Here is a 25,064-nt window from a genome sequence, read left to right as displayed (position 1 = left end):
CCACTTCTCAACCTTTCCAACGCTACCTGCCTTACAACTACACCGCCATCTCATCAACCACCACTGCACTACCCACTCCCATAAGACCAGCCCCACCTTCACCTCCATGAACAAACACCATTCTACCACTACCACCAGGTCACACTACTACTTACCTGATACACATCCTTCCTTCCCTTTCTTTCATCACACACCACCACCACCACCACCACCACCACCACCACCACCGCCACCGCCACCGCCACCGCCACCGCCATCAACTCGACCACCTGTTGCTGGGCATGTGCCAAACTTGTGCCGGGTGTGCAGATCAAAGACGGTGTGTGGGAGCGGCAGCTATCGGCGAGATGCTAACGATGGCGCTACAAATACTCTGTGTCTCACCCGCTGCCTGATACTTCACTACTGATGCGCTGAATTTATTTGTTTTATGATTCACTTATGAATGAAAATGATCACTGCGATGTAAGGAAACCTCTTCTAGACTCCTGTTGACTAACACTGCTTGTCAATATTGTGCGGCAAACTCCTGATGCGTAGCGCTGCTTGTCAATATCGTGCGGCAAACTCCTGATGCGTAGCGCTGCTTGTCAATATCGTGCGGCAAACTCCTGATGCGTAGCGCTGCTTGTCAATATCTTGCGGCAAGCATCTGGCGAGCGTGTTCGAAATAACTGTTGTTGTCACCTCTATATTTAGTGACACAACGACGTCTCGATGACTCAAAGAGTGACATGCTTGACATGACTCACGAGCATGAAATGTTTGTCATGACTCACGAGCATGCAATGCATGCCATGAGTGGCAACAAATGCTTGCAAATAGCTATCAAGGTCAGATGAATATTCATTTAACGAATTTAATTCACTGTCAATTTTCTCTAAAACATTGAGAAAATGAAATGAATGAATACGACTGAATTACTTATTCATCATGAATGTAAGACTTAATTCCATATCAGAGTGATTAACTTAGCACTTCATCTTTATATTGAAATTTGGTCACAACAATTCGTGGATTGCTAATTATTAAATCATAGAATCAGATAGAGCGATTGATGCACTTTAAAATATATTTAGAAAATTGTTAACATCTAGTACAAAAAACTATTTTCGTGTTAAATCTAGTTATAAAAACACAATTTTTGTGTTTTGTTACAAAAACATTTTTTTTATTTAGTTACAAAAACATTTTTGGATTTTATTACCAAAAACAATTTTTTTTAGTTAGTTACCAAAAATATTTTTCTCTCCCCAGACCGGGCGCTCTGCCCATTGCCCCCATAGCCCCCCACCTGCAAGGGTCTCAGGTGCTCAGGATGGTTCAAGAAGAGGGGGGTATACGCCCCCCAGCCTCCGCCCCCCAATGGCCGCCCCCCCTCACCACCAAATTTGGAGCCCACGACTTCATGGCGAAATGCGCGCGAGCTGGAGGTCAGATTATTTATTGTATTTGTCACGATCATGACTGCATTACATATTGTTTGTATATAATATGTATGTATGTATATAATAAGTGGCTGATTTAAAAATAAGTTCCCGGTGGCCTATATAAAGTATAAGCCACAGGGAACTTGATATTCGTTCAATTAAAGATTCGTCAATTACGCTCCTAAGTTCATGAATATCTTCAGTCCTTTTTATTCATTGTAACTAACTTACATTAACTTGAGAAATGTCTTTGCATTGATAGGTGTAAAAATTGTAGAAATCGAAACAACGCAACATTTATTTTATACCGATTTCGGCCATTTTATTATGAGAAATTGCTGCTATTCAATTAATTTCCCTTAAAAAATTACCAGGGAATTACTGAGCAGATAAGAAAAAATTCATGTCGTGCCTGTTTATTTATATTACTATATAAATCTTTTCCATCCTCATAGAAAAATGTCGGGGGAACTATTTGCGAGATCTATGATGTAGTCTGACTTTATTAAAGGTTGAGCGCGCATTTTTTGTAGACTTTTAGCCCACGGGTGGAAGAAAAGTCGATGGAATTTGAAACATAGATTTAATTATCTCTCCGGCAGCCATGATAAATTTTTAAATTGTGATCATTTGATATCTCTAAAGTGACACCGCCAAGTGATCAAATATCACCTAATTTAAATTAGAGAATCATTTTCTATTGCTGAAAAGATCAATACTCCTAGCATGATATAATGATAGCAATATGTTCAACACAACTTTTTAATAAGAGTTCTCTGTTTCGTATTGTACAAGTATTCTGAAATATATTCGTCCACTGCGCTACTGACTTTTCCAATGTTCCAGATCATGATATTATGGGTAAATTTTTGAAATTAAAAGTATTTATAATTCACAAATTTCCGAATTCCAAACCTTTGATAAAGTGAATACAAAACATAATTTCTGAAAACGATGCTAGCTCGCGACTTGAAACAGATTTTAATTGGGCCACATGGTAGCTCGCCAAGGTAAAGTCTAAATTAAAAAGTTAAAGTCTGTAGTGAAAAGCTAGCCATGGTAAAGTCAAAATTAATAAAGTAGAGTGTAGTGAAAAGCTCGCCAAGGTAAAGTCTAAATTAAAATGGTAAATTCTGTAGTGTAAAGCTCGCCAAGGTAAAGTCTAAATGAAAAGGTAAAGTCTGCAGTGTAAAGCTCGCCAAGGTAAAGTCTAAATGAAAAGGGTAAAGTCTGCAGTGTAAAGCTCGCCAAGGTAAAGTCTAAATGAAAAGGTAAAGTCTGCAGTGTAAAGCTCGCCAAGGTAAAGTCTAAATGAAAAGGTAAAGTCTGCAGTGTAAAGCTCGCCAAGGTAAAGTCTAAATATACAGCGGGAGCGCAGATCATATGATGGTAACTCGCACAAACACGGAAACCTTCTCTGTGTAGGTTTGTGTTGAGAACCTGAACAGCGGAGGGTTTTTTTAAAACAAACCTTGGCATGATTCAATGATTTGTATTGTTTGAGGTAAGAGAAGCTCCATGCGATCAGAGAAAGATGCTCACAAGGAGTATGAAATCGTAGTTATCTTTGATTAATTTTTGGTATTAATTTCATGATAGCAAAAGGTTATTCTCATATAATTAAAGAGATGCACTTAAAAAAATAACTGTAAGATGCACTTAATGCAGATCTAAGAATGAGCTCACATATTTTTCATTAAAACTTGGTATATTAAATTCAATATTATTAATGCGAAGCTGCTTTAAGAGGTTATAAATAATGGCACGTTGAAGAATAAAATAAAATATAATTTAAAGGCCATTGATAAATTGATCTGATGCTAGTTTAATTATGACAATTAATAACCGTGGCTTCGCATTTGAATATAATAGGAAATATTAGAAAAGCTAAACTATATAACAATGGAGAGCAGTATATTTTGATATGTATTATCTATATTAGAATGATACTGGTCATATATTATCAATAGATGAAAAATCTTCGTTGTATATGCAAGGTTATTAGTCATGGGCGCTTTATCAGGGACATTCAATTTCGAGTACCTCTGACCACTCTCCATCCACCAGATATTGCGAGTGTCGGAGATTTAGAAGTTAAACAATTACTCAACTCGCGACCTTGATGTTTCAATTATTTTTACTGCAAAAATATGTGAGCTTGCAAGCAAGCGGGCTATGTTTATCCGCCAACGCACCGCGGCCGTGGACTGAACTATTGAAGGCAAATTCCTTAGCCAAACTAAAGTCCATTCCTTGAACCATACCCTCACTCATGGTCAAGGAATGGGTCACACCTCAATGGGAATTCAGGCCCTCACTCATGGGTCATACCCATGGCCCGAATTCCTTCTCTAGCCACAACCTCAACATTTTCTAGGCAGACAAGCTCCAAGCCCCGTATATTAGAACCACGAATAACTTATATTATATATTAGATATATCTTATATAATATTATATCGTATTATTTCTTATATATTATATATCTTATATCTATTATAACAACACCTACGAAGAATTTAGTACGACTTATTGAAAAAACTAACAAGAAGTTAATAAATAAAACTAATTCTCTGGTCTTTAACAAAACTTATCTATTATATGTATACTATTATATATTATATAATATATTAGAACCACGACACGAATGCCTTCTCTAGCCCCCGCTGCAAACTTTATCAATAGGCCTGGCACAAAGTTTTTCGTTTTTACAATATGAATTTCTCCTGTACACTCTGGCAAAAAGCCTCATGCAGACCCTACGGGAATGACTCATTTAGAACTGAGCAATAATCCCTTATAGAACCTGATTGAATAATTTTTTTTTCAAAGACACATTAACGCTCATCTAAAAAAATGTGGACGCGTCGTACGGGGACCAAAAATAAAATCAGATATTGCATCAAGGTTCAAAATGAAATTAAATGTTGAAGCCCAATCACATAATTTTCAGCCCTTGTTAAACTAAATATTGCGTTTTGCGTTCAATTGGGATTTGTCTTTCATAAAAGGAAACGTCGTTTAATTTTACTTTGAGACAAGCATTTGATTTTGATCCCACGTCGTGAACAAAAAACAGTGCCGCCTGTCCTGCAGCTGTAAAACGCGCCTTCCGTCCTCCAGTTGTAATCTCCCGTCCTCCAGTTGTAATCTCCCGTCCTCCAGTTGTAATCTCCCGTCCTCCAGTTGTAATCTCCCGTCCTCCAGTTGTAATCTCCCAGCCTTCAGTTGTAATCTCCCGTCCTCCAGTTGTAACCTTCCTTCCTCTAGTTGTAACCTACCTTTGTAGCTGTGAATATTATCACTGTCTCATTTTAAGTTATAAACACTGACACTTCATCCCTGTTCCCACGTTGTAAGCGAAAGCAAGTTTTCTATTTCTTACATCGTGAAAGGTTTCAGTCATTTTTAATCCTTACTTCATTTATTCAGGTATTCCGCTCAAATGCTGTCCGCTGTTTTAATGCTGTTTACACAGGCGAGTGCTTGCATGCGAACTTAAAAGAAAGTTGCCGCGTTCTCTTCAGAATAAATTCTCGGCACTTAAGCCCACAAATGTCCTTTGCCAAGAGTGAATTCATTAAGGCTGAAGTAGGAAAGCGAAATCTTTTACGCAATATTACAAATATAATTTTTGGTTTACTATTTCTCAACGAACTTAATGATCAGTGAACATTATGGTTTTGCTTATTTTTATATTTTGATTAACCATTTATCAGTCCAGAGAAAATTTTCATTTCAAATGAAAATTAGTTCTCTGCCAAACTTGAATTGCCCAAATACACAATTTGCATATGAAATTTGAAGACTCATTCTAAATTTCCAACAATAGACGTATTTGCAGTCAACTTATCACACACAGTTAATTAATTATATTATGAATCTTCATTTAACTCTTTCGAAATGAAATAGGCCATTCATATATGAGACTATTAATTTAATGGATTTAAAATAACATAAAAAATTATATTTAGATTCTCCTTTTAAAAAATGTTTCAATTGCGTTCTGGGTTACCCCAAATTACCTTTTGCCCCCAATTGAACCACAACATATAATCAAGAATAACATCGTGACCACGTTTTCTTTGCTCATGGTCTGTAAAGAGTGTCAGTTAATTGAACAGTAGTGCAGTAAACACCCGCACGACAGCCCCAGACGTTGACAAACTGGCGTTAAGCTCACTCTTGACATCCTCTAATGCGGCGACGAGCTCGTCTCTTCAGGGAATTCTTTTACTTTCATTTATTTCACTTCATTTATTTCACAAATCTCTCCGATAAAAGCAATACATATGAAGGACTTGAAGTTATTTATTCTATATCTCTTTCCTATAGAAGCAATGCATATGGAAGACTTAAATTTTTATACTTTATCTTAAAATCTATACACGTAATTTATTGTCTGATTAAAAAAACATGCACATCTCTGCAGCATTACATTATGTTTATATCAAAATTACAATCTATGCACATCTCCGCAGCATTACATTACCTTTTCATCAATATTAAAATTATTACGTTGAGGTTAGATAAAAAATCGATGAATACATAAACTTATTATGAATAATAAGTGTCTTGCTCGCTCGCCCGTCTTGCAAGTTTAAAGAACAGGGCGCTGGCACCCGCGTAGTTCCGTGTGATCTCGCCAAGCCTGCGAAGCTCTTTTCATTTCTCTACATTTTATTGACATTCAGAATGTCATCGCAGCAGCGGGCCAATAACTGTTTATTGCTCGCCAGATTAAAAATAATATTAGTACAGTATTTTATCGTTTCATCGATCCTGATAATATTTTCTTTTCAAATCTTGTATAGAGCATGTTGAATGAAATTAAAACATTTCATGTAAATGCAGAGTTCTCTTCATAGCACGAAACTATCTGATATATTTATGGGAACAGTTATTCACGTACCATATAGATATTGAATCGTGAAATTGCACGATGAATTGTTAATTGATAATAAGAAACTGTTCAGTAAATAATTAAATTTTCAATAACCCTCACCTGAACAAATAAGTCACACTGTCCAAATAGTAAAAATATTTATACCTACAGTGTGAAGTTATAACGAAATCGTAATACAAATAATATGTTTCCCGGACCAAAATGAGTTAGGGTGACCCACGCAAGGTAAAAACTTTCATCTTCGCCTGGACAAAGTTTATATCATTTCCTGTACGTTATTGTAAAAAATATAACTCAGTACTCACTGCAGTGAGTGACATAGAGCGCATTTTCTCGTCGACGATTAAAACGTGAAGTCACAGACGGACAGACGGACGGACAGACGGACGGACGGTCGGAAGGACAGATGGACGGACGGCTGTGGCGAGCACAATAGCGCCTTTTTTCATAAATGAGAAAATGCGCTAAAAACATTTGTCGTTTGATGGAAGCCAATATGGGCTGTGTTATATTGGCTGTCGTCAAATTTTTACTTTAAAATGAATTGATACCGCTCAATGAGCTTTATTTCGCTATCGCAAATTAATCCCGTTTCAATCTAAGAGGTCATCGTTGCATGTAGAATTTTGTTCCCTGAATTCTTTCATTTTCATTTTCGAAGCCGTGTTTGAGAAGAAGAAGGATCAGGAAAATATTCAACAAAAAATTTGATTCAAATCCATCGATACAAAGTTGAATTGAAGTGGGTACTCGATTAATTTTTGGTTTTTATTTCAAGAGAATATCTAGTACATTTGCGAACAACAGTTATTATGCACAAATTTATCTTTTTTCTAGCTTCTTCTTGAGTTTGAACAAATTTATACTAACGATCATATCTAGCACATTACGTTGAAACGACCTTTAATCGACGCATTTACATCCAACACCACAACATTGTATAAACGTCAACCCAACGTCTGATGTGTGTTTCAGTATCTGAATTTGACGCTCGATCATTATGACCTGCGTTGATAAATCCACTTAATACCCTTGGCACTATAGTAGCAGCTCAACTTCAAGATAATAATTAAGAAACAACCATATTAAAGTCTCATTTTATCGCGGTTAAATTGTGCAGCGCCTCTACATGTATATTTTAAATAGCTGCATTATATATAAGGGTCTCTAGCGATAAAATTGAACAGGTGCGCAAGAGGCTTGGCAACGCAAGTCACCGCGACGCCTGGCGCGGTGGGCGAGTCTATCATCAACAAGAAAGAATGCAGTTATCGCAATGCATATTCATTGTGGTGATATTAGTACTGCACTGCAGCATGAAGCTAGGCTAAAAAGACAGATAAATGTTCTGATAAAGCTGGAAAATGTTTCGAGCAAGTGTTATCGGGGAGAAACCAATTGTAACAGATTTACTGGTAATGAAGATTACACAGAGACCTTCAAACCGTTATGTGGCTTATAAAATAATATTAATATGAGTGTAATAATATCACTAATAGGGGGAATATTATTTGATTAATCATAATAATAAAATTAGTAATAATAATAATCATAGTGATCATATTAATAATAAGAAAAATAGTAATAATAGTAATAAAAACAATTTAATGATAATGCTAGAAGTATAATATTCCTCAATATATTAGTATAGGTGGGCAAAATTCGTTCCTTGGCGAAAGCCTCAAAATAATACTATTATATAAATAGTATCAATAAATAATATATTGTGCTTCGAAACTGCGTTCAATTGCAAATTTCCTCGTTGAAGTTGTTCCCGTTTTTAAAAATTATACCGTCCACTAAAGGTATTTTAGCTTTGAAGACCAGGCTTTGAAGATGGCTTGCACGTTGCAAGGAATTCATACAAGCATAACGGCTAACAATTTTATTGAAACTCCAGAAGGTGAACTTCGGCTCCAGCGAAGTAGAATAACGGAACTGCAGTGGATGCAGTTTAGGGAACTGAAAGTAGAAAAAGAGGCTTTGCTAAATAAATGCCGGAACTTGAGAAAGAGTTTATCAATTATGCTCAGTAATTCCAATTTAGCGGTACAAGACTTGACAGTGAACACATATTCCCAATCTAACCTCAAATGAAATAACGCGTACAGCACAATTAATGTCGCGCTGGCTGCACTGGAGGCGAGAAGCACACCGCAAAAAGATGCGACGTATGAGAATACACCGGAGGAGGAGGTTATACTGTAAATTGACAGTTACAAACCAAGATTAGATTGATCAGCAAGTGCTATTGTATCGTATGCAATTCATCATTATGAGGATCAATTAAGATATATTGATCAAACTATGCAAAGTTAAGAATAAATACTTCGCGACTAACCTTCTAATTTATTAACGCTGGGGTAAATTTAGAAGTGGCTTGAAAGCCGTTTAGAGGTACATAGGTGTTTGCAAGTGCAATTGAGTGCAATGGTTAGTATGTTAATAATTGACTTGGTAGACCCAACGTGACTAAATTAATAGGGTTAAGCGCCACAGGGCGTAAAGTTAATAGGCTCGAAAGCCGGCAATACTGCCAAGTTTAATTAATGCGTCAGAGACGACTTAAAGTTGGGTCAAACCAAATAGTAACGTGGCATGCATTAATCATGATAAAGGGCCCATAGCATGCATTAAATCAAAACGATGATAGGAAGTTAAATTGCACTCTGGTCACTGCGGGCAATACAGTAGCCTAGAACACCATTTGAGTCACCTCCGTATCACATAAGCAAATCAAAAGTTGAGCCTTTAATGCTTCAAAAATTCTCTCGAAATCGATACTTAATCTAACTTAATCTCTAAGGTCTCCGTTACAGTAAAACGGAACATAATTTTAATTAAATGGAAAATGAATCAGTAAAATTTCTAATACACGTATTGATCATAGATACTATAACTACAGCGCCATAAAACCATAAGGGATTAGGCACGAATATTTGTTTGGAAATTACCTACCTCTGGTGCAGAGGTAACTGAATAGTATCCTTCTTACGCGGGTGGCGTGGCAGCGCCTGCCGAGAGTACCGTCCTCTAGTTCAGGGGTAACTGAATAGCAAGAGATTGACGATATCCTTTAAGAAATGGGCAGCGAACGTCGAGGTTTCAAAGGTGTTAATTTCCATTGTCAATATTGATTATAGGATAATTTTTACCCATTATTTTTCAACATTTCATCATTACTCTATTAAAATACGAAATTTCACTGCGCTCTTAGCCAGAAATCTCCGAAGTTGTATACATACATGCTTTTTATAACAAAATTATTTTTTTTAGTCCGAATTTCAAGGTGTTGTTCACCCTGATATCAATCATCTCGACACACGAAAAATCAACGTCGGCCACATATCATCCATCACCTGGCCACCGATATGCCGCCTATAATTCCATATGCAAGCGTTAGCAACACAGAGTTGCAGGCCGCCTCACCACCTCGGCTCGCCTGAGGGCTGCGCTGGCACCTCCCGGGCCCGTGACTCAGCCCTGCCCGCTGAATCATTGCTTATTCTCTACACTAACCTTGAAGTTTATTGAACATTAAATGCATTTTTGATGTTCATTATCTCGTATTTATTGCTTCTGTGTTGACACCATGGAATATTATATGCATTTATGTTGATTGCCATTATATGTATTTCTTGCTAACACTGGATCAGTGATCTATCGAATATTGCATTCACAAGTCACGCATAGCATAAAATTATGCTTTTAAATACCGTGACTAGATTTGCATGTATGCCGAAATATCTTTGAAATCATTACATAATTTTCTTACCAAATTGTCGTCCAATCTGGTTAGAGCAAGTGAAAATTCGTGCAATTCCTAGACAAAAGAAAGGATCTAAGTGGCCCACGCCATGCAAACGAAATTGAATGAGCAAGCGAGTAGACTTTGTCAAGATTTCTTTTATTCGATACTATTGAGGAGGTCAACACTAATAGCACCAGTTCAGCAGCCAGAAATATTTTGGTTAGTTATTCCTCACGAGCAGAAAATTTTTAAGATTATATCTTAGAAAGTAAATTGTTGTAAGAAAACACTTATCATTTTCGAACTTCGAGTTATCTAAAAAGTTATTGCAATCAATATTAATTTGGACAAAGATTTGTGGCGCTTCTCCACAACATTTTGTATTCCTATGAGAATTTCCATTTCAAGGGAAATTACCGAGGTTATAAATCATAAAGTTATTGTAAAGTTTAATTATAAAGTATTACCGAGGGTGAAAACAATTTTCTCAGTGAGCGTTAATCAAACTAAAAGTTTTATGTGATCGGAAGCTTGTTGACATTTCTTGCGTTGATTGAGTGTAAATGCATTGCTGAAGGAATCGAAGAGTTCGATTTTGTTCGCCATCAGAAGCAATACTTTTAAAATTCGCTAAGTGAACGTAAGTACTTACGCTCGATTTTCTTATCTATGATTGATGGATTTTGCTTGGAAGGCCGTCAATGATTGGCTGATGAACTTACGCTCTCGTAACTTTTTTGAAAGTATGGGCCCAGAAGTGGGTTGAGACTCAACCCTCTGCCACCCACTGGGTGGGTTGCCGCTATTCAAGTATCAGTGTTTGTGGTGCAGCTGACGGAGGTGCACGCGTAGCTCCCCAGGTGCAGCAGGTGCAAGGAGCAAGTGCAGATCAGGTGAAGCAGGTGCAAGTCTGGTTATGTTTAGGTGAAGCGCGGATTTTTCAGGAAACCTTACGAGTTTGTTTTACTATTATAGGACTTCATTGTTCGTAAATTCTTTTTTGACAAACTTCGTAGTTCGTGGGGAATATCACGGTTCGATTATTTTCGTGGGCTGTCGTTGTTAGCGTAATTTCGTTGTTTGTGGAACTTCGTATCTTATGAGTCATCGTTGTTAGTGAGAATTTTAAGGCAGGCTGTAGTTTGTTAATTTCCATTAGTGATCTCGACATGATAACGTCGGCTGATGAAGTTCGAAATTTCGAAAATTGAAATTTCCGAGACTTTGACGTTTGTGGTCTTCATTAATTTTACAAAAAAATTTTCGCTCATGGAGGAGTTTCTATGCTTTCAATTGAGCCCCATTTTTGTTTTAGCCTAAATTTAGCCCAAAATGCAGTCCGAATAAAACTCAGTTAAAAATATTTTGCGGGTGCAAACTAAATTTTGAAAATATTTACCATTTTTTTCATGTTTTGAACGCCTTCATGGGATAGTTAGAGAAAAACTACGTGCGCGGCTTTAATATAATTTTTTAAAGATGAATCAGACAATAACATAACTCTAAATAAAAAACTGGTAAAATTATAATTTCACGTCAATGTTTTTTTACACCTGAGGCCAAGTTAAGCAGTCGAAACAGTTTGAATTACTTGCAGCGATTTGATTTCAAACATTAACACTTCAGGAGCCTTAAGTTTATTAAAATAAACTATGGCTTGATAATTTTTCCATTTGATGATAGTTATACTCTATTAAAAATTTTGTGGGGCAGAGAGATCACATGATGTGTTATTCATATTCACGCGTCAAGATAATTAAAAAAAACGTCTCAGATCTTCGATGGAGCGAGCCCCGATGGAGTCCCGCGTCAATATTTACGCTCGGCATCGCAGCGAAGAAACAATATTGTCCCGCCTTGTCGCGGCGACATCTTTTTAAGCCTCCACCTGTGAGTGCCGCTCCAATAAAATGCTCGGCTCAATGCCACCCTCACTCACTGAAATGAGGGAGACTTTGTCTAAATAGCAATGCACTTTTTGTCCTTGCGTGGGCCATAATGACTCAGTTTAGCCCAGCTAGCACAGCTACCGCAATCGTTGTCCTAAATCGCAATCAAATCTAAGATGATTTGTTTCGTAGTAAATATATTCGATATTCGAAGTATTTGACTGTTGGATTTATTTTGAGACCGGTAGAGTGTAGATAAACAAACTCATAAAACTTGGATAAATAAGAATGACAGTATTTCTCTTTTAAATTCAGGAGCGAAGGAGAATATAAAATGTTATATTTTGTGAATACTAAAGAAACACAGTCCCCATTTTTAGAGTCGATCAGGAGCAAAAGGCGTTGAACGTCTCAATTTTAACTGCTAGCCAATTTTTACAAAGAATAACATAGTACATTACATTATCCGAGAAGAATCGAACTTCAAGCTTATAGGAGTGCGACGTCTATTATTTTTTAGCAGGAGTCATGCTCGGGGCGATGTTCTTTGCACAATGCCGCATTATTAAAACATTCATTGCGTAAGCTGAATGATTATTTATTCTCAAAATTTATTATTTAAATTAAAATTTTAAATATTAATTTTATTACGATTAATAAAATATTTAAATCTAAAAATTAACCTAATAAAAAACTTAAATAAGCTGTACATCGCCCCACTGCTAATTAAGATTCATGGCCTGTTCGTGCGGTAGTTAAAATACTGGCAAGGCTTTACAATATACAAATATTCCCCTACTTTTGAAAAAATTGTCTAATACAGACAGTGACAGTATTGCAGTTGATGAAACTCAAATAAGCTAAAGATTAGGCGCTGGAGAACGCTGTTCTGAAATGCAAAATAACTCTTCAAAAAGAGTTGAAAAAATGCAAAATAACTCTTCAGCGAAATTGAGTTTAATAATAAATTTATCGCCAATTACCTTTAACTTTTTTTAAATATAGATGTTATTGAGTTTTGAAGACCAACTATAACAGTTTACTAATGTCTTAGCAATTTGAAAATGTAATTATTTAGCTGTAAAAATATTTATCAATCGATAAAAAAAGTTTGATTTCCATCGTGAAAAACAATGACGTAAGTTTCTTAATATTTAAAACATTTTGATGAATAAATGCTAAATTACTACTTGAAAATTCCTAAAACCTGTAGTCATCAAATGTTAATGTGGGTCGTGACGATCCTCTCAAAATAAATGTGCATTAATAATAACCTGGCTATTTTGCTCGCAGTTGTTCTGAACGCAAGAAACCCTTAAGAACTTTTTACAAGTGACGCATCGTGACAAATGTTTGCTCCTAGTCTGCGGTTTTTTCGAGCCTCTGATGTCTTCTTGCTTTGATGTCGTCATCAAAGCCGGGTTCACAGCTGCCAATTTTTATGAAGGATCAAACAAATTATGGCCACATGTTTACAAAATCGACAGCTCTTCCCATTTGATAGCAAAGAATACCAAACATATACTAGGATGCGAAGCCTGAAATCAATTGATTTGATATCAATAATATTGATATCAATAAGTCGAAGCGGTTTACCACGTACCTTCCTGCACAACACTATTTGTATTGTTTTTATTTTTAGTATTGCAGAAAATTTTATTATCGGCAACACTATTTTTTGTAAAGTTACTAATGCACAATTATTTATTGATGTTCCTCGATAATATGTCTGCGTTTCATATTTTTTAATAATTTAGCTATATTTTGTTTCGAAGTATGGGATTGGTTTTATACACTTGATAAAATAAATTTCTTATTTGCATTAGTTTAAATGACAATGTGAAATGAATACATTATTTTTAGCTGCTTCAGTGCCAGAATAGGGAATGAATATGGAAAACGTGAATAGAATGTCAAATGCTTATTATCTAATTCATCGTGAATAAAATTTTGGACATCAAACACGTTTGCACTCAACCAAATGAATGAATAAATGAAGCCTTAATTAAGTTTCAGACTTGAGTTGTAGGGCTCAACTCAAATTAACAAAAAACAATTAGGTAGGTATATTTCATCTCTCAAACTATTACAAAGAAACAAAAAACATCAAAATATTATAACTAATACACCGATTAAAGCCATATTCTATTATATTTAGACTTCCTGAATTCTCCGACACAATACTTATGTTATCCGACTGAGGGATTTAAAAATGTCCAACATTGACATTCCCACAGCTGGGCAGCGCTACTTTGAAATGTAGCGACCGCTACCGCTACCGCTGCATGCTCTAAATGTAGCGGGCGCTACCGCTACCGCTACACCCACTAGATTGTAGCGCCGCTACCGCTACATGTAGCGCGCTACTGCCCACCTCTGAATTAACAACTAATATGTTGACACTAGTAACAGGCTGAGGTTGACAACATTACACCGAAATCTTTCGTAAAGTTTCATTCTGTAATTTATATTATGTATGTATCATGCTGGTTTTTAAATAATATTTAATACTAATAAGTAAAATCTAAAGGCGTTAGCTATATATGTAGCAGTAGCGCTGTAGCGGCAAAACCTCGTATCGCTACTTAAATATGTAGCGGGGCGCTATCGCTAAGCGCTACAATTGCTTAAATGTAGCGCCGCTACCGCTACCGCCACTGAAAATGTAGCGCGCTACTGCCCACCTCTGGTCATTCCGTAGCTCGGGATCTTATAACTCCATTACTACAATTTTGATCCCATTTAACATCTCAATTTTTTCTTAATGTTTGGTGTCAAGCGCGCGTACTTTGCAAGCTTGCTTCTTCCATGCGGGAGTGCCTGCAAGTGTCCTGCGAATTCAAGATAAATATTATATATATCTTTGCATAACATATAGATAACTAAATCTCTGCATACCATATAAATAAATATATTGCATACATTCACAGCAGCTTTTCGCTCTAGCGTAAACTTTGTGTTGATAGCTTGAGAATTATACGTACTATGCGGCTTGTTGAGAATTATACGTTATGCGGCTTGTTAGTTGTCGCTACAGGTGACACCTGTAAGCTCACGCATGACCTTGCCATATTTTTTGCAACCTTTTATAGTGAAATAACGTTTTGATTATAATATATTCTAGGGGACTGAACTCGATTAACTAATTTATTTATTGATGTTTTTCTTATTTCTATTTCATTCATTAAGAGTTCATGAATCAAGTTTGGATTAGCATTGCTTATTGGTTTGGATTTATTGTTTGGATTAGCATTTCACCTGTGGAAAAACATCATTTATTCTGAAAATTTTCCCGAGATAATTTACTGAACAAGTTGAAGACCGAAAACCCTAGAGAACACAAACAATAAAGAAACACAACTGATGTGATTGATACGAACCTCTTCATTGAAGAATTTCGCAGGATATGGGAATTACAGCATTATATTCGTGACAATACTGGCTTGGTCTTGCGCATTTTTGTTCATATTAAGGGGAGTGTCTGGGTCAAAAATAGAAAGCTTTTTTAATTACGGTCGGATCATGTTAAAACTTGGTGCACATATGTAAAACAGAAATTAATAACTTTTTGTTCGTGTAAATTTTTCGAAAAAAATGAAAGAAAACGTGAAATTCATAGAAAAAATAGTGTAACTGAAAGAAACATCGAGTGAAACATCGAGAGACATATTCGATTCGCAAAGACCATATCTAGCGGTCGACCGATAATTTTTTTCAATTTTTATGATGTTTTTTCCGATTTTTCTTTTTTGAAAAAATGATTTCAAATTATATTTTTAGATAGATTTTTAAGATAGTGCATTTTGAAAAATTTATTTGTTCAAGGGAGCCGAATAAGTATAATTTATTAAAAAAAAGAAGAATATGCCGCAAAATTCGTTTGATATATTGTAGCCTAATTAAGTGCAGTGAACACGTTGATTCAAAGTAGTTGCTAATAATTGCAATAAGTTGCATTTAGGGCACCAGCACGCGTATTTAAACTTATTCTTGTTCAGTTTAACTTGAATAATAAGCTATATATGAGACTTTTTTACATTATTATATATGAAAAAAGTATATTTTATATGAAATCAAAACGGCCTAACGCAAGAAAAACAAATGCATGTACTTCCGTAGTATTTGCATTTTTGAACGCGCATCGCTTGTAGCTTTCGGACGAGCGAAAAAACACTTTGCAATTAACGCGTAAAATGATCTATAAACACCCTTTCTTAAATGAAAATTTGCATGTTTTATTATAAAGTGTTCATTTTATAAAAGTTCAAAATAGCCTTACGCAAAAATTATTACATGTAAATCCATGGTTCTAGCTTTGTTGAACGCTTCTTGTTTGTAGCTTTCAAAAGAGTTTAAACACGTAGAAATTAACGAAAATAATGATCTATATACAAATTATATACATCACTATTTGATTATATAGATTTGATTATATAGATTATATATACAAATTTTATTTAAATAATTCTTTGTGCATGTTGTAAAACAATGTTCATTTTAAATATTTTTGAAATGTCTTTACGCATTAACTAGAACACGCACATACATGCGGTTTTCTGCATTAGACGCGCGTTTTCAGCAACTACAAAATGAGCCAAGAAAACGGTAAAGCCAAATATATCGATTTTTTGGCCCAGACGCTCTACTTAAAACTAATTAGGGGGCATAGTTTCTCACAATCTATAGCTGACGAATATTTTACAATTCAAAATAAACATTATCATTACTTATATTCTCTACGGAAAGGTACAGAATATGCAGAATATTTTACAGAAGTTACAGAATATTTTAGTTGCTTTAGTCAGTAAAAAATGTGAGAATAATGGTTTCGATAATATTTTTATTTTCATTCGCATAATTTTCTCACATATGTATGTCGTTAAAACTCAACGCACTCAGAATTGTAAACATCCCTAGAATTTCCGCACTGGGTGCAGCCTTGCCTGCTATTTACCAAGGTGTGTTTTCGCAGCATTCTTTACACACTTTGCCGTGCCCAACGCGAGCGTCGCGGTCTCGTGACCAGAACTATAATGCAACACAAAAGATGGAGCAAAACATTTCTATACTCCGCAATCACGAGTATAATTTTTATACTCCGCAATTAACATAAAAAATGAAAAAATAATATGCAAAGTATTAAGTCAATGTATCTTAGAAAAATTCATGCCTTTCTCGGTTCTGTTGTATACTTTTTATGTCATTGAAATTAACTTTTTTCATATATCATCATTATTATATTTTAGAACACTACTGTACGGCGGGACGTAAACAGAGTTGCAGGTAGAGGCGGGACGTAAACAGAGTTGCTGGTAGAGGCGGGACGTAAACAGAGTTGCTGGTAGAGGCGGGACGTAAACAGCTTCCGTGACGTAACCCCATATGAAATAGTCACGTGGGGTGAGATCAGGTGATCTCGGTGGCTAAAAGTGCAGCGTTAATTCATTTCCTATGCGTCCTACCCAACGCTCAGGAAGAAATTGAAGTGCCTCAAACTTCTTTCAAATCGACTGACAGGGAGAGACTGACCGCCACTCATTTTCGCGTTTAAATAATAATTTAAATAAATTTTTTTATCTCTTTCTTTCCATTGGTGTATAAATTATTCATTTAGAAATCATACCTGAATAAATACGAAATTGCTAACTTGGGTCCATCATTGAGAATAACTCTGTATGTCAATATTGCTGACCGGAACATGATGCCATAATAACCCTCTTAGTACGCTCGAAACACCGAGAAAATGAGTGAGACTTTTTCCAAATAAGCGATAAAATTTTTGCCCATCGGTAGGTCATCCGGACCCAGTTATGCCCGCTAAAGAGCATACGTTCGAAAGTTTGTCAGTTTGTGCTGTGGGCAAAAAACTTTATCAATTCGTGCTATGAGCCAAAAGCTTATCAATATTCCAACAAGATAACCTATTTATTTTCCTGCCTGCAGGGCGGGAAGTCGAGTGGCCACCTCGAGGTGCAGACCCGAGCATCTACCTGTCGAACCCCTCACTGAAGGCGAACCCTCAGGTACCACATCGTCGCGGTACAGCCCAGCCGCCTGTACCACCCAGACCAGGCTTGCATGTGCTTAAGGTGCTTCATCGCTTCTTCTCTTACGTTTGTAGTTTCTTAACTTGGTGTAGTTCAAATTATAATTTAGTTGCTAAAACGCAAGGGAGATGAAGACCTGCTTGCAATGCCAGCCCAAATTTATGCGCATTAGTGAATAAACTACAAATTTAATCCGTTTAAACTAGACATTGGATCAATGCAGTAATGAATTTTTACTATAAAATTTTTAATGCTTGGACTCACAATTTAACGCAACAATACAATCAAACAACGTTAATTTTAAGGCGATTCCGTTAATAAATTCGATCACATTCCGAAGGTTTCATGCACTGGGAATACTGAATTAAATTAACATTAGTGAACAATTTTGAAACTTTCAAAAGTTTAAAACTTTCGAATTAGTGAAAATAACGTACCCCGAAGTTAACCGGGGCACAAACAATTTCATTTGGTCTCAAATTTCGTATTCACACATAGTACAGCGTTCTATTATTTTAATCCTAACATTGCTTGTTAAAATGCTGCTCTTTGTTTCCGCTTTAAAGCTATTATATATATCGTTGAGCTCTGTGGAATAATTATAAACGAATTGCTTGTTATGCAAGTCCATTTCTTATGTGGTGGTTTGTCTAATGTAACTTCAAATAAAGATTGATAAATTGCAAAATTTATCACTACACTAAATTTGTACATAATCGTATTATGAAGAGGTTACGTTCTTCTTTTGATATTTAGCTTTGATTTAGTGTTGGCGTTATCAATAATTATCCTATTAAAGACTAAATTTTAGTTACATTTTAATCATGAGTCTTTCTATTTTGTGCAACATTTGCCGCTATTTCCTGTGCATGACATGAAAAAATTATTTTCCGAGCATCGCAATATTTGATTCAAACAATGAAAAACATTATAAAAACATTCATCGCGGTAGAATGGAAATCTCTGTAAAATTATAAATTTCGGGTTTACGACGATGATCTAAATCTTAATGAGTCAAACAATGCTTCATTCATATTGGCTTTGACTTCATGTTTAGCATCTACTACGATTCCGATTTTCGGTTGAAGGACTAAATGTTTTTCAGTCCACTTATTCTTTATGCTCGCCGTTTTGCATGATTAAATTCCCACAATTTTTAACCGGATGATGACCTGAGCATCTGCATATGGCTGCTGCGATTGCTGAAAACAAATACAAATTTCGCCCTTCTTTCTCTTGCGAATGTCTGGCAATACTTTTATTTTCGTAGCAGTTCTTTTATATATCCTAAACGCTAACTCTGAGCATTGAGGCTTCTCTTATCATTTAACTTAAAATATTTATTTGCTTACCTGCTATTCACAATGCATCTCGCCAACTTTCATTTATTTTACAAATGTTACAAGTAGACACAAAACAATGAATTACATTTTATTTGTTTGGCAGAAACTGACGTACGTGCTCATTGCCATTCTTCGAAACTTCATTTCAAATCGTTCATAAATCGACACTACTTAATTCAAATTAAACATTTGTTTAGACTGTTCTTTGAAATCATGCAACCGTCTAAATGGTTGTTCAAGATATTCGTTTTTATTTATGCTACACCCTGCGCAGAAAAAACAGTTATTACTAACGCCATCAGTGTGCCTCAAAACACTTTAATCTTCTCAGTCATTCGAGTTCGCATCTGCCATATCCTTGATGTGACATGACGCACAGGTTTCCGACAGGCTCATTCTTCTGCTCCAAATCTGGCTATCACCTCAGAGTCTGAGTTACCCAAACCACCTACAAGGTTGCCGAGTGGCATTGATCCTTCTACAGGTGTTCCGCCGGTACCACCACCTCCAACCATGGCGTCCCAATCATCCTCCATGACGACGAGTTCATCCCAGGTGAGGGTCGTGACAACCTCCAAAACTTTCCAATCTCAGCAGCAACCAGTGAAAAAGGTTTTCCAAGAGCACAGCGAAGAAACGAACTTCATCTCTTCAGGAAGTCCCAGCATGCAACAACCTAACATCCCCTCTCAGTTCAGTCCCACCCCACAACAGGGATTCAGGCACCCGAATGCTGGTCCACAACAGCAGCAGAAATTCCAGCACTCCCAAAAACCTCAACCTTTCGCGCATGAACCGTTGCAACCTTTCCAAAATAGATTTCAGAGCCAGCAAGAAATTCACCGTGAATTCAATGTACCAGTGCAAATTTCTAACACGCCAACTCCTCCACCATCATCTAACAACCCAATGGCGAACGCCCATGAAAGAAGTAACATGATGCATGGTCCTGTTCACGGAATGCCTTTTAGTGGTCCTCGCATGCAACAAGTATTTGCTGCTCCTGCTTCAAATGTCCCCGAACCTGAGTACATCCCAGCCGGTCACACTGATTTCAATACCAACCAATCATCAGGCCTTGATTGCCAGTTTAGTCCGAGTCAAGAAACCGTTGACCGAGGGCAACCAACTAGGACAGGTTCTTTTGGAACTCCCTTCCAGGGGGTGGTTCAGAGTCGCGCCACAGAATGGCCTCCTCAGGTGACTTGCGGTCTGTCACTTCGCTTCCTAACGCTCCACTTATTAAGCTTTTACTTATGGTCTCAGCTAGAAATTAAAAATATGAAGCTTTATGGTATCTTTTTTCATCGAACGGGTATATTTAGTTCGCTTCTTCTACGTTGGGTTCGTGACATTTCTATGGATTTTCTTTAATCGTTGGCATTTCAGTTGAAATTAACTTTTCAAATAGCATCGCTTCATGAGCATGCGTCTTTGGAAACCAAGCATACGCAAACCCATTTCGAATTTCAATTTATTTCGGGTTTATATCTAAATATTTAGTTTTGCACTGTTAGAACTTCAAGTGTGCATTCAAACAGCTTGCATGATTATTTTGCTCGCAAAACATTGTTAAAATTTACTACATATTGTAATACATGTGACGATTTTTAAACGAATCTAATATGAAACAATTTTAAAATAAGAGATGACTCAGAAGATATCATTACATTATTAAAAGTTTCCAATGCTGACAATTTTTCTGTCCTGCAGCCTCTGCAGCCAGGTGAAGAACCTAATCAGACGACCGTTTATCCGTCGAATTTCAAACTTCGCAACGAAATGCCAATTCATCAAGAAGGAGCAAGGGTAAGAATAGTATCTATTATTTCATGGGCATACAATTTTCTGTTAATACTTACCCAAGAGTGATGAGGAATTAGATTTGGATTTTAAAATTGTGTTGAAATTTTTTCAATTGCCTAAACTTTCCTCAAATTTTAGCTCTGAGAGCCAGCCATGTGAGTCACCTAGATATTTCCAGTAAATCTTGCCATGGTTAAGTTCTTAATTGAGAACTTGAGTAGAATTATCTAATTGATGCCAGTCAATCAATATTAGTCGAATGTACAGATGGGCTTTATTAATGATTTTATTTTGAAACAATTTTATTGAACCAAAAATAATAACATGGCAGGTGGTGACGTCCCAACCAGCCTTCAAGATGACAAAGCCCATGAAGATGCGCGGCGACAGCAAGTGGCCTCCAGCATCAGCAGCTCAGGACGAACCCGAACAGCAGGTAAGATAAAGTCGGATCAATGGGAATGAAGTATATCGCAATGGTGTTCACAAGGACCACGATATTTTTTCGTATGTGGTATTGAACATTCGTGGGACATGTAACGACAACCGATCGAGAAAAACGATGCATGTTAAACATTTCATTCTTCAGCTCTTCGATCAAAAACTAAGATTGTAAATGAGTGACGAAGCGTGCAAGTCTAACGAAATTTTGGCTTTCTGAGAATTTTTATTTTGTGTAAAAGCCCGGAGCTATATTTTGGTAATAACCTGTGCACATGGAGCGAAATATTCCTTATTTCATATAGCAGTACAGAGGAAGTTTCTTGAATACGGACGAAGTAGTATCCTAAATGTCAATTAACTAACAGCAAATTTGTATTGTCCTTAAATCAATATTTCTTCGAAACTTAAGCCTGTTGAGACTTGTTAAGAAAAATGTTATAATTTATTTTGATTTTCTTTTAGTATTTTGGCTGCAAAAAGTAAAAAGTTTGAATGGCTCATGGCTTCTGTATTGGAAAATTTATCTTTTCGTCATTTTTTTAGTTTTGGGCCCTTGGGCGTTCATCAAAATTCATTTATATTTTTTTATATTGCCGTGCCTAATCTTGTGTGTTCTTTAACAGGAGTAAAAATTAATTTCTCCATCAGCCTCATTATTACACATTTTCGACAGGTGCGCGAGTTCATCAAGCCAAAGAAGCAATGCAAAGACTACTCCAGTTTCTTCGCCCAACACCAACTACCCCCCAGCTACACGGGCTACAGAGCCCCTCCTGGCACCCAGCACGTTGGTGCAGACGAGGAGGCTGTCGACATGTAGCTGAAATGTCATTTATATGCGTTGTCACGATCAAATTTGAAAAACTTTAGACAATTACGAATGTCAAGTTACAAAATTAACAATCTAGTGACGATCACACGTACGAAATGGTATTCAAATAATTTTGGAAATAAAAATTGGCCTCCTGATTGAAAATGGTGCCATTTGTGAATCCTGCATATTGAGTACTTGGATATTTTCAGTCGGAAATATCAATACTTTAAAAAGCCTTTAGAGAATATTTGACGAAAAGATCATGAAATTAATCAAATTATCGCTAAATTTAATTTGAATTTAATTTACTTTTCGCCAATTTCAACAATGAACGTATAGGGAATTTTAAGATTTCAATCAAACATCTTTTCTTGTGGAAACGAATCATTATTGCTCATTGGAAAAACTAGATTACGTTGGAGATGTGCTAACCATCTGCATAATTTATGAGTAGACATGAAAAAAGTATGAAATCTGTGGTGAATTAAATTGAGTCTCATCAGGTTGAGTATGGGGCTAGCTGGTGGCATTGTGTAGGTTGTGAACAAAAGCGACATAATCATGCCACCAAATTCAACTCATACATGGATGGTAACAGCCTAAAACATAATTTATATTGGGTGCTTCCGGCTCTTTGCCGGTAGCATGATAGATAGCATTATTTACAGGATATCATCCAAAGGATATTTGTATACAATCAGTATACTTGAGGAGCAGCAAAATGGTTTGCTTATACGATTCAAGTTATGAACTGCTGTCTCACTGCCAGCACTGTCATTTTTCTCTTCTGAATAATTTTCAAGAATTATATTTATTTGCTTTGAGGCTCTGACTCATTTATGATTTGAATAGCTTCATATCCTTAGATTTTTGCTAGATTTAATGAAAACGGTGTTATTTTTTGAGCATTAGTGAGAACAACTTATATCGGGACTGTTTTCATTCATTTACCGACTTGTGACTTAATTTCTAATTGGTCGTGTGTCGTTAATATAAGTTGTGTTATACGAATGAATAACTATAAAAGAGGTAATTCACTACTATTTAGTTAAATTTTTAGAGTCAAATGAACTATTAGTTCAGTTTATATGTTTTACTAGTGCAGAATCACTACTGCAGCTAGTGTTGCCAGCCTAGTTGCAGTGGTATGGTATGCCTAGTTTTGATGAAGCCCAGTTAGAATATAAATAGTTCCAAGGTTATCACGTTGCCGGCAGCATTCTGGTTTTCAATATTAATTATGATGCATTCATATTAATCAACGATGTATTAAAAATTAAATTAACAACATATTTCCCAGTACAGCGCAGGGAATTCGGTTTCATGGTAGCAACCGAATTCTCTCCGTGGTACTTACGTTGATATATCAAAATAATTTAAATACTTTGTCAGTGGTAGACAATATTGGCTGCATTACATGAATGTATTGTCTAGTAATGTAAGCTTATTTATGTGTTACTTTTCATTAAAGAGTAGAGGCTTGTTCATGGTGTGCGACAATAATTATTATCGCTTGAACATAATGTTTTATTTGAAATGCTTACCCTAAGATACTCAATAAATACTGAAAATTTCAGAAATTTATTACTTCCTTAATCGGCATGCGTGGGCCTTTTGGTTACATTTATTTATTTAAAAAGGGTTTCAGCCCACTGCTTAGGTCAGGAGATCACCTGATAATTCCCATGTGAATAAAGTAAGTGAGATCATACAATGTAACTCAACCCAATTATCGAAAGTAAGCAACCTATTGTTCAAGCTGGTTTGAGATGAGGTTCTGGGACTAGAGACCATATATGGCGAGCCTAAAAAATAATAATAGATAAATTATGTTGCTACCAGAAACATATTTACATGTGTTTCATCACCTATAACAAACCTTCGATTGTCTTGAGCATCAGAAGTTGAGGAACAATTTCTTTAGAGCATCATCTAGCACATCAAAAAGTTGCACATAACAATAGTTCCTTTTCCATTTTTTATTGGGAATGATCTTTCACATTATCAAACTGTCCAATTAAGAACTTGAGTATTTAAAAATCTCTTTAAGTTATCCGGTACTTGTGGCTTGCAAACGGAACAAAGAGAGTAATTAAAGTAATCGAGAACAACCGTTATTTAAAGTACTGAAGTAACTACTTCCTTGTACTAGATTATTCAAAATAATTGGGGGAAAATAAAGTTTTGGCCGTATCCCTATAGGATTATCCAAACGATGAACATATGTTATCTACAATTGCGTTCAATGAGTTTACAATTATCACCCGATTCCCTTGACGATCTTGCATGATGTTTGAACTGGATTTTTTTTTCAAATCGAAGAAGAGTGTGCTAAGTGAAGGATATTTATCAACTCCAATTTTCATGTCTAAGGATTCGAAACTTGGCACAAAGCTTGAAGAATTCTAATCGATATTTCTAGATTATTTCACCGGTATCAAGGTGTTGTACCGTAGTCACCGCTTTCCGTTTCGCTCACGAAAGTCAGGGAGCGGAACTAGGAAACGCGACAAGACGGCAGTCGGCAAGTGGCAACCGCAAGTGTCAGTAACCCGGTGGCAGCGGAAGTGAGTGGTTATGGTGTGTCGCTCCCGCTTAGCAACTCTAACCGAACAGAGGCTCTGTCTGGAGAATCA

At 36.3% G+C, this 25,064-nt stretch overlaps 1 protein-coding gene across 8 annotated transcripts in view; it reads left to right on the top strand.

Annotated features, from left to right (window-relative positions):
* LOC108679689 (proline-rich receptor-like protein kinase PERK8) overlaps window positions 1–23,913 on the top strand; it is a 40,017-nt gene extending 16,104 nt beyond the window's left edge. For 5 of the 8 annotated variants that reach the window (XM_047884290.1, XM_018168386.2, XM_018168383.2 and 2 more), the window contains 6 exons: window positions 1,258–1,433; window positions 17,918–18,063; window positions 19,755–19,919; window positions 21,078–21,173; window positions 21,502–21,606; window positions 22,288–23,913. In XM_047884290.1, the coding sequence (XP_047740246.1) occupies window positions 1,258–1,433; window positions 17,918–18,063; window positions 19,755–19,919; window positions 21,078–21,173; window positions 21,502–21,606; window positions 22,288–22,434 (835 nt within the window). In that variant the 3' untranslated portion in view covers window positions 22,435–23,913. The remainder of the gene's footprint in view (window positions 1–1,257; window positions 1,434–17,917; window positions 18,064–19,754; window positions 19,920–21,077; window positions 21,174–21,501; window positions 21,607–22,287) is intronic. The other 3 variants (XM_018168384.2, XM_018168388.2, XM_018168389.2) reach the window with 3 other exon arrangements.
* The last annotated feature ends 1,151 nt before the right edge of the window (window positions 23,914–25,064 follow it).

Source organism: Hyalella azteca, unplaced genomic scaffold (assembly GCF_000764305.2).
Source record: "Hyalella azteca isolate HAZT.00-mixed unplaced genomic scaffold, Hazt_2.0.2 contig15111, whole genome shotgun sequence".
In the NCBI taxonomy this organism is placed as follows: Eukaryota; Metazoa; Arthropoda; class Malacostraca; order Amphipoda; family Hyalellidae; genus Hyalella; species Hyalella azteca.
The sequence above is the reverse complement of the archived record's forward strand: the minus strand, read 5'-3'. Positions and strand labels throughout refer to the sequence as shown.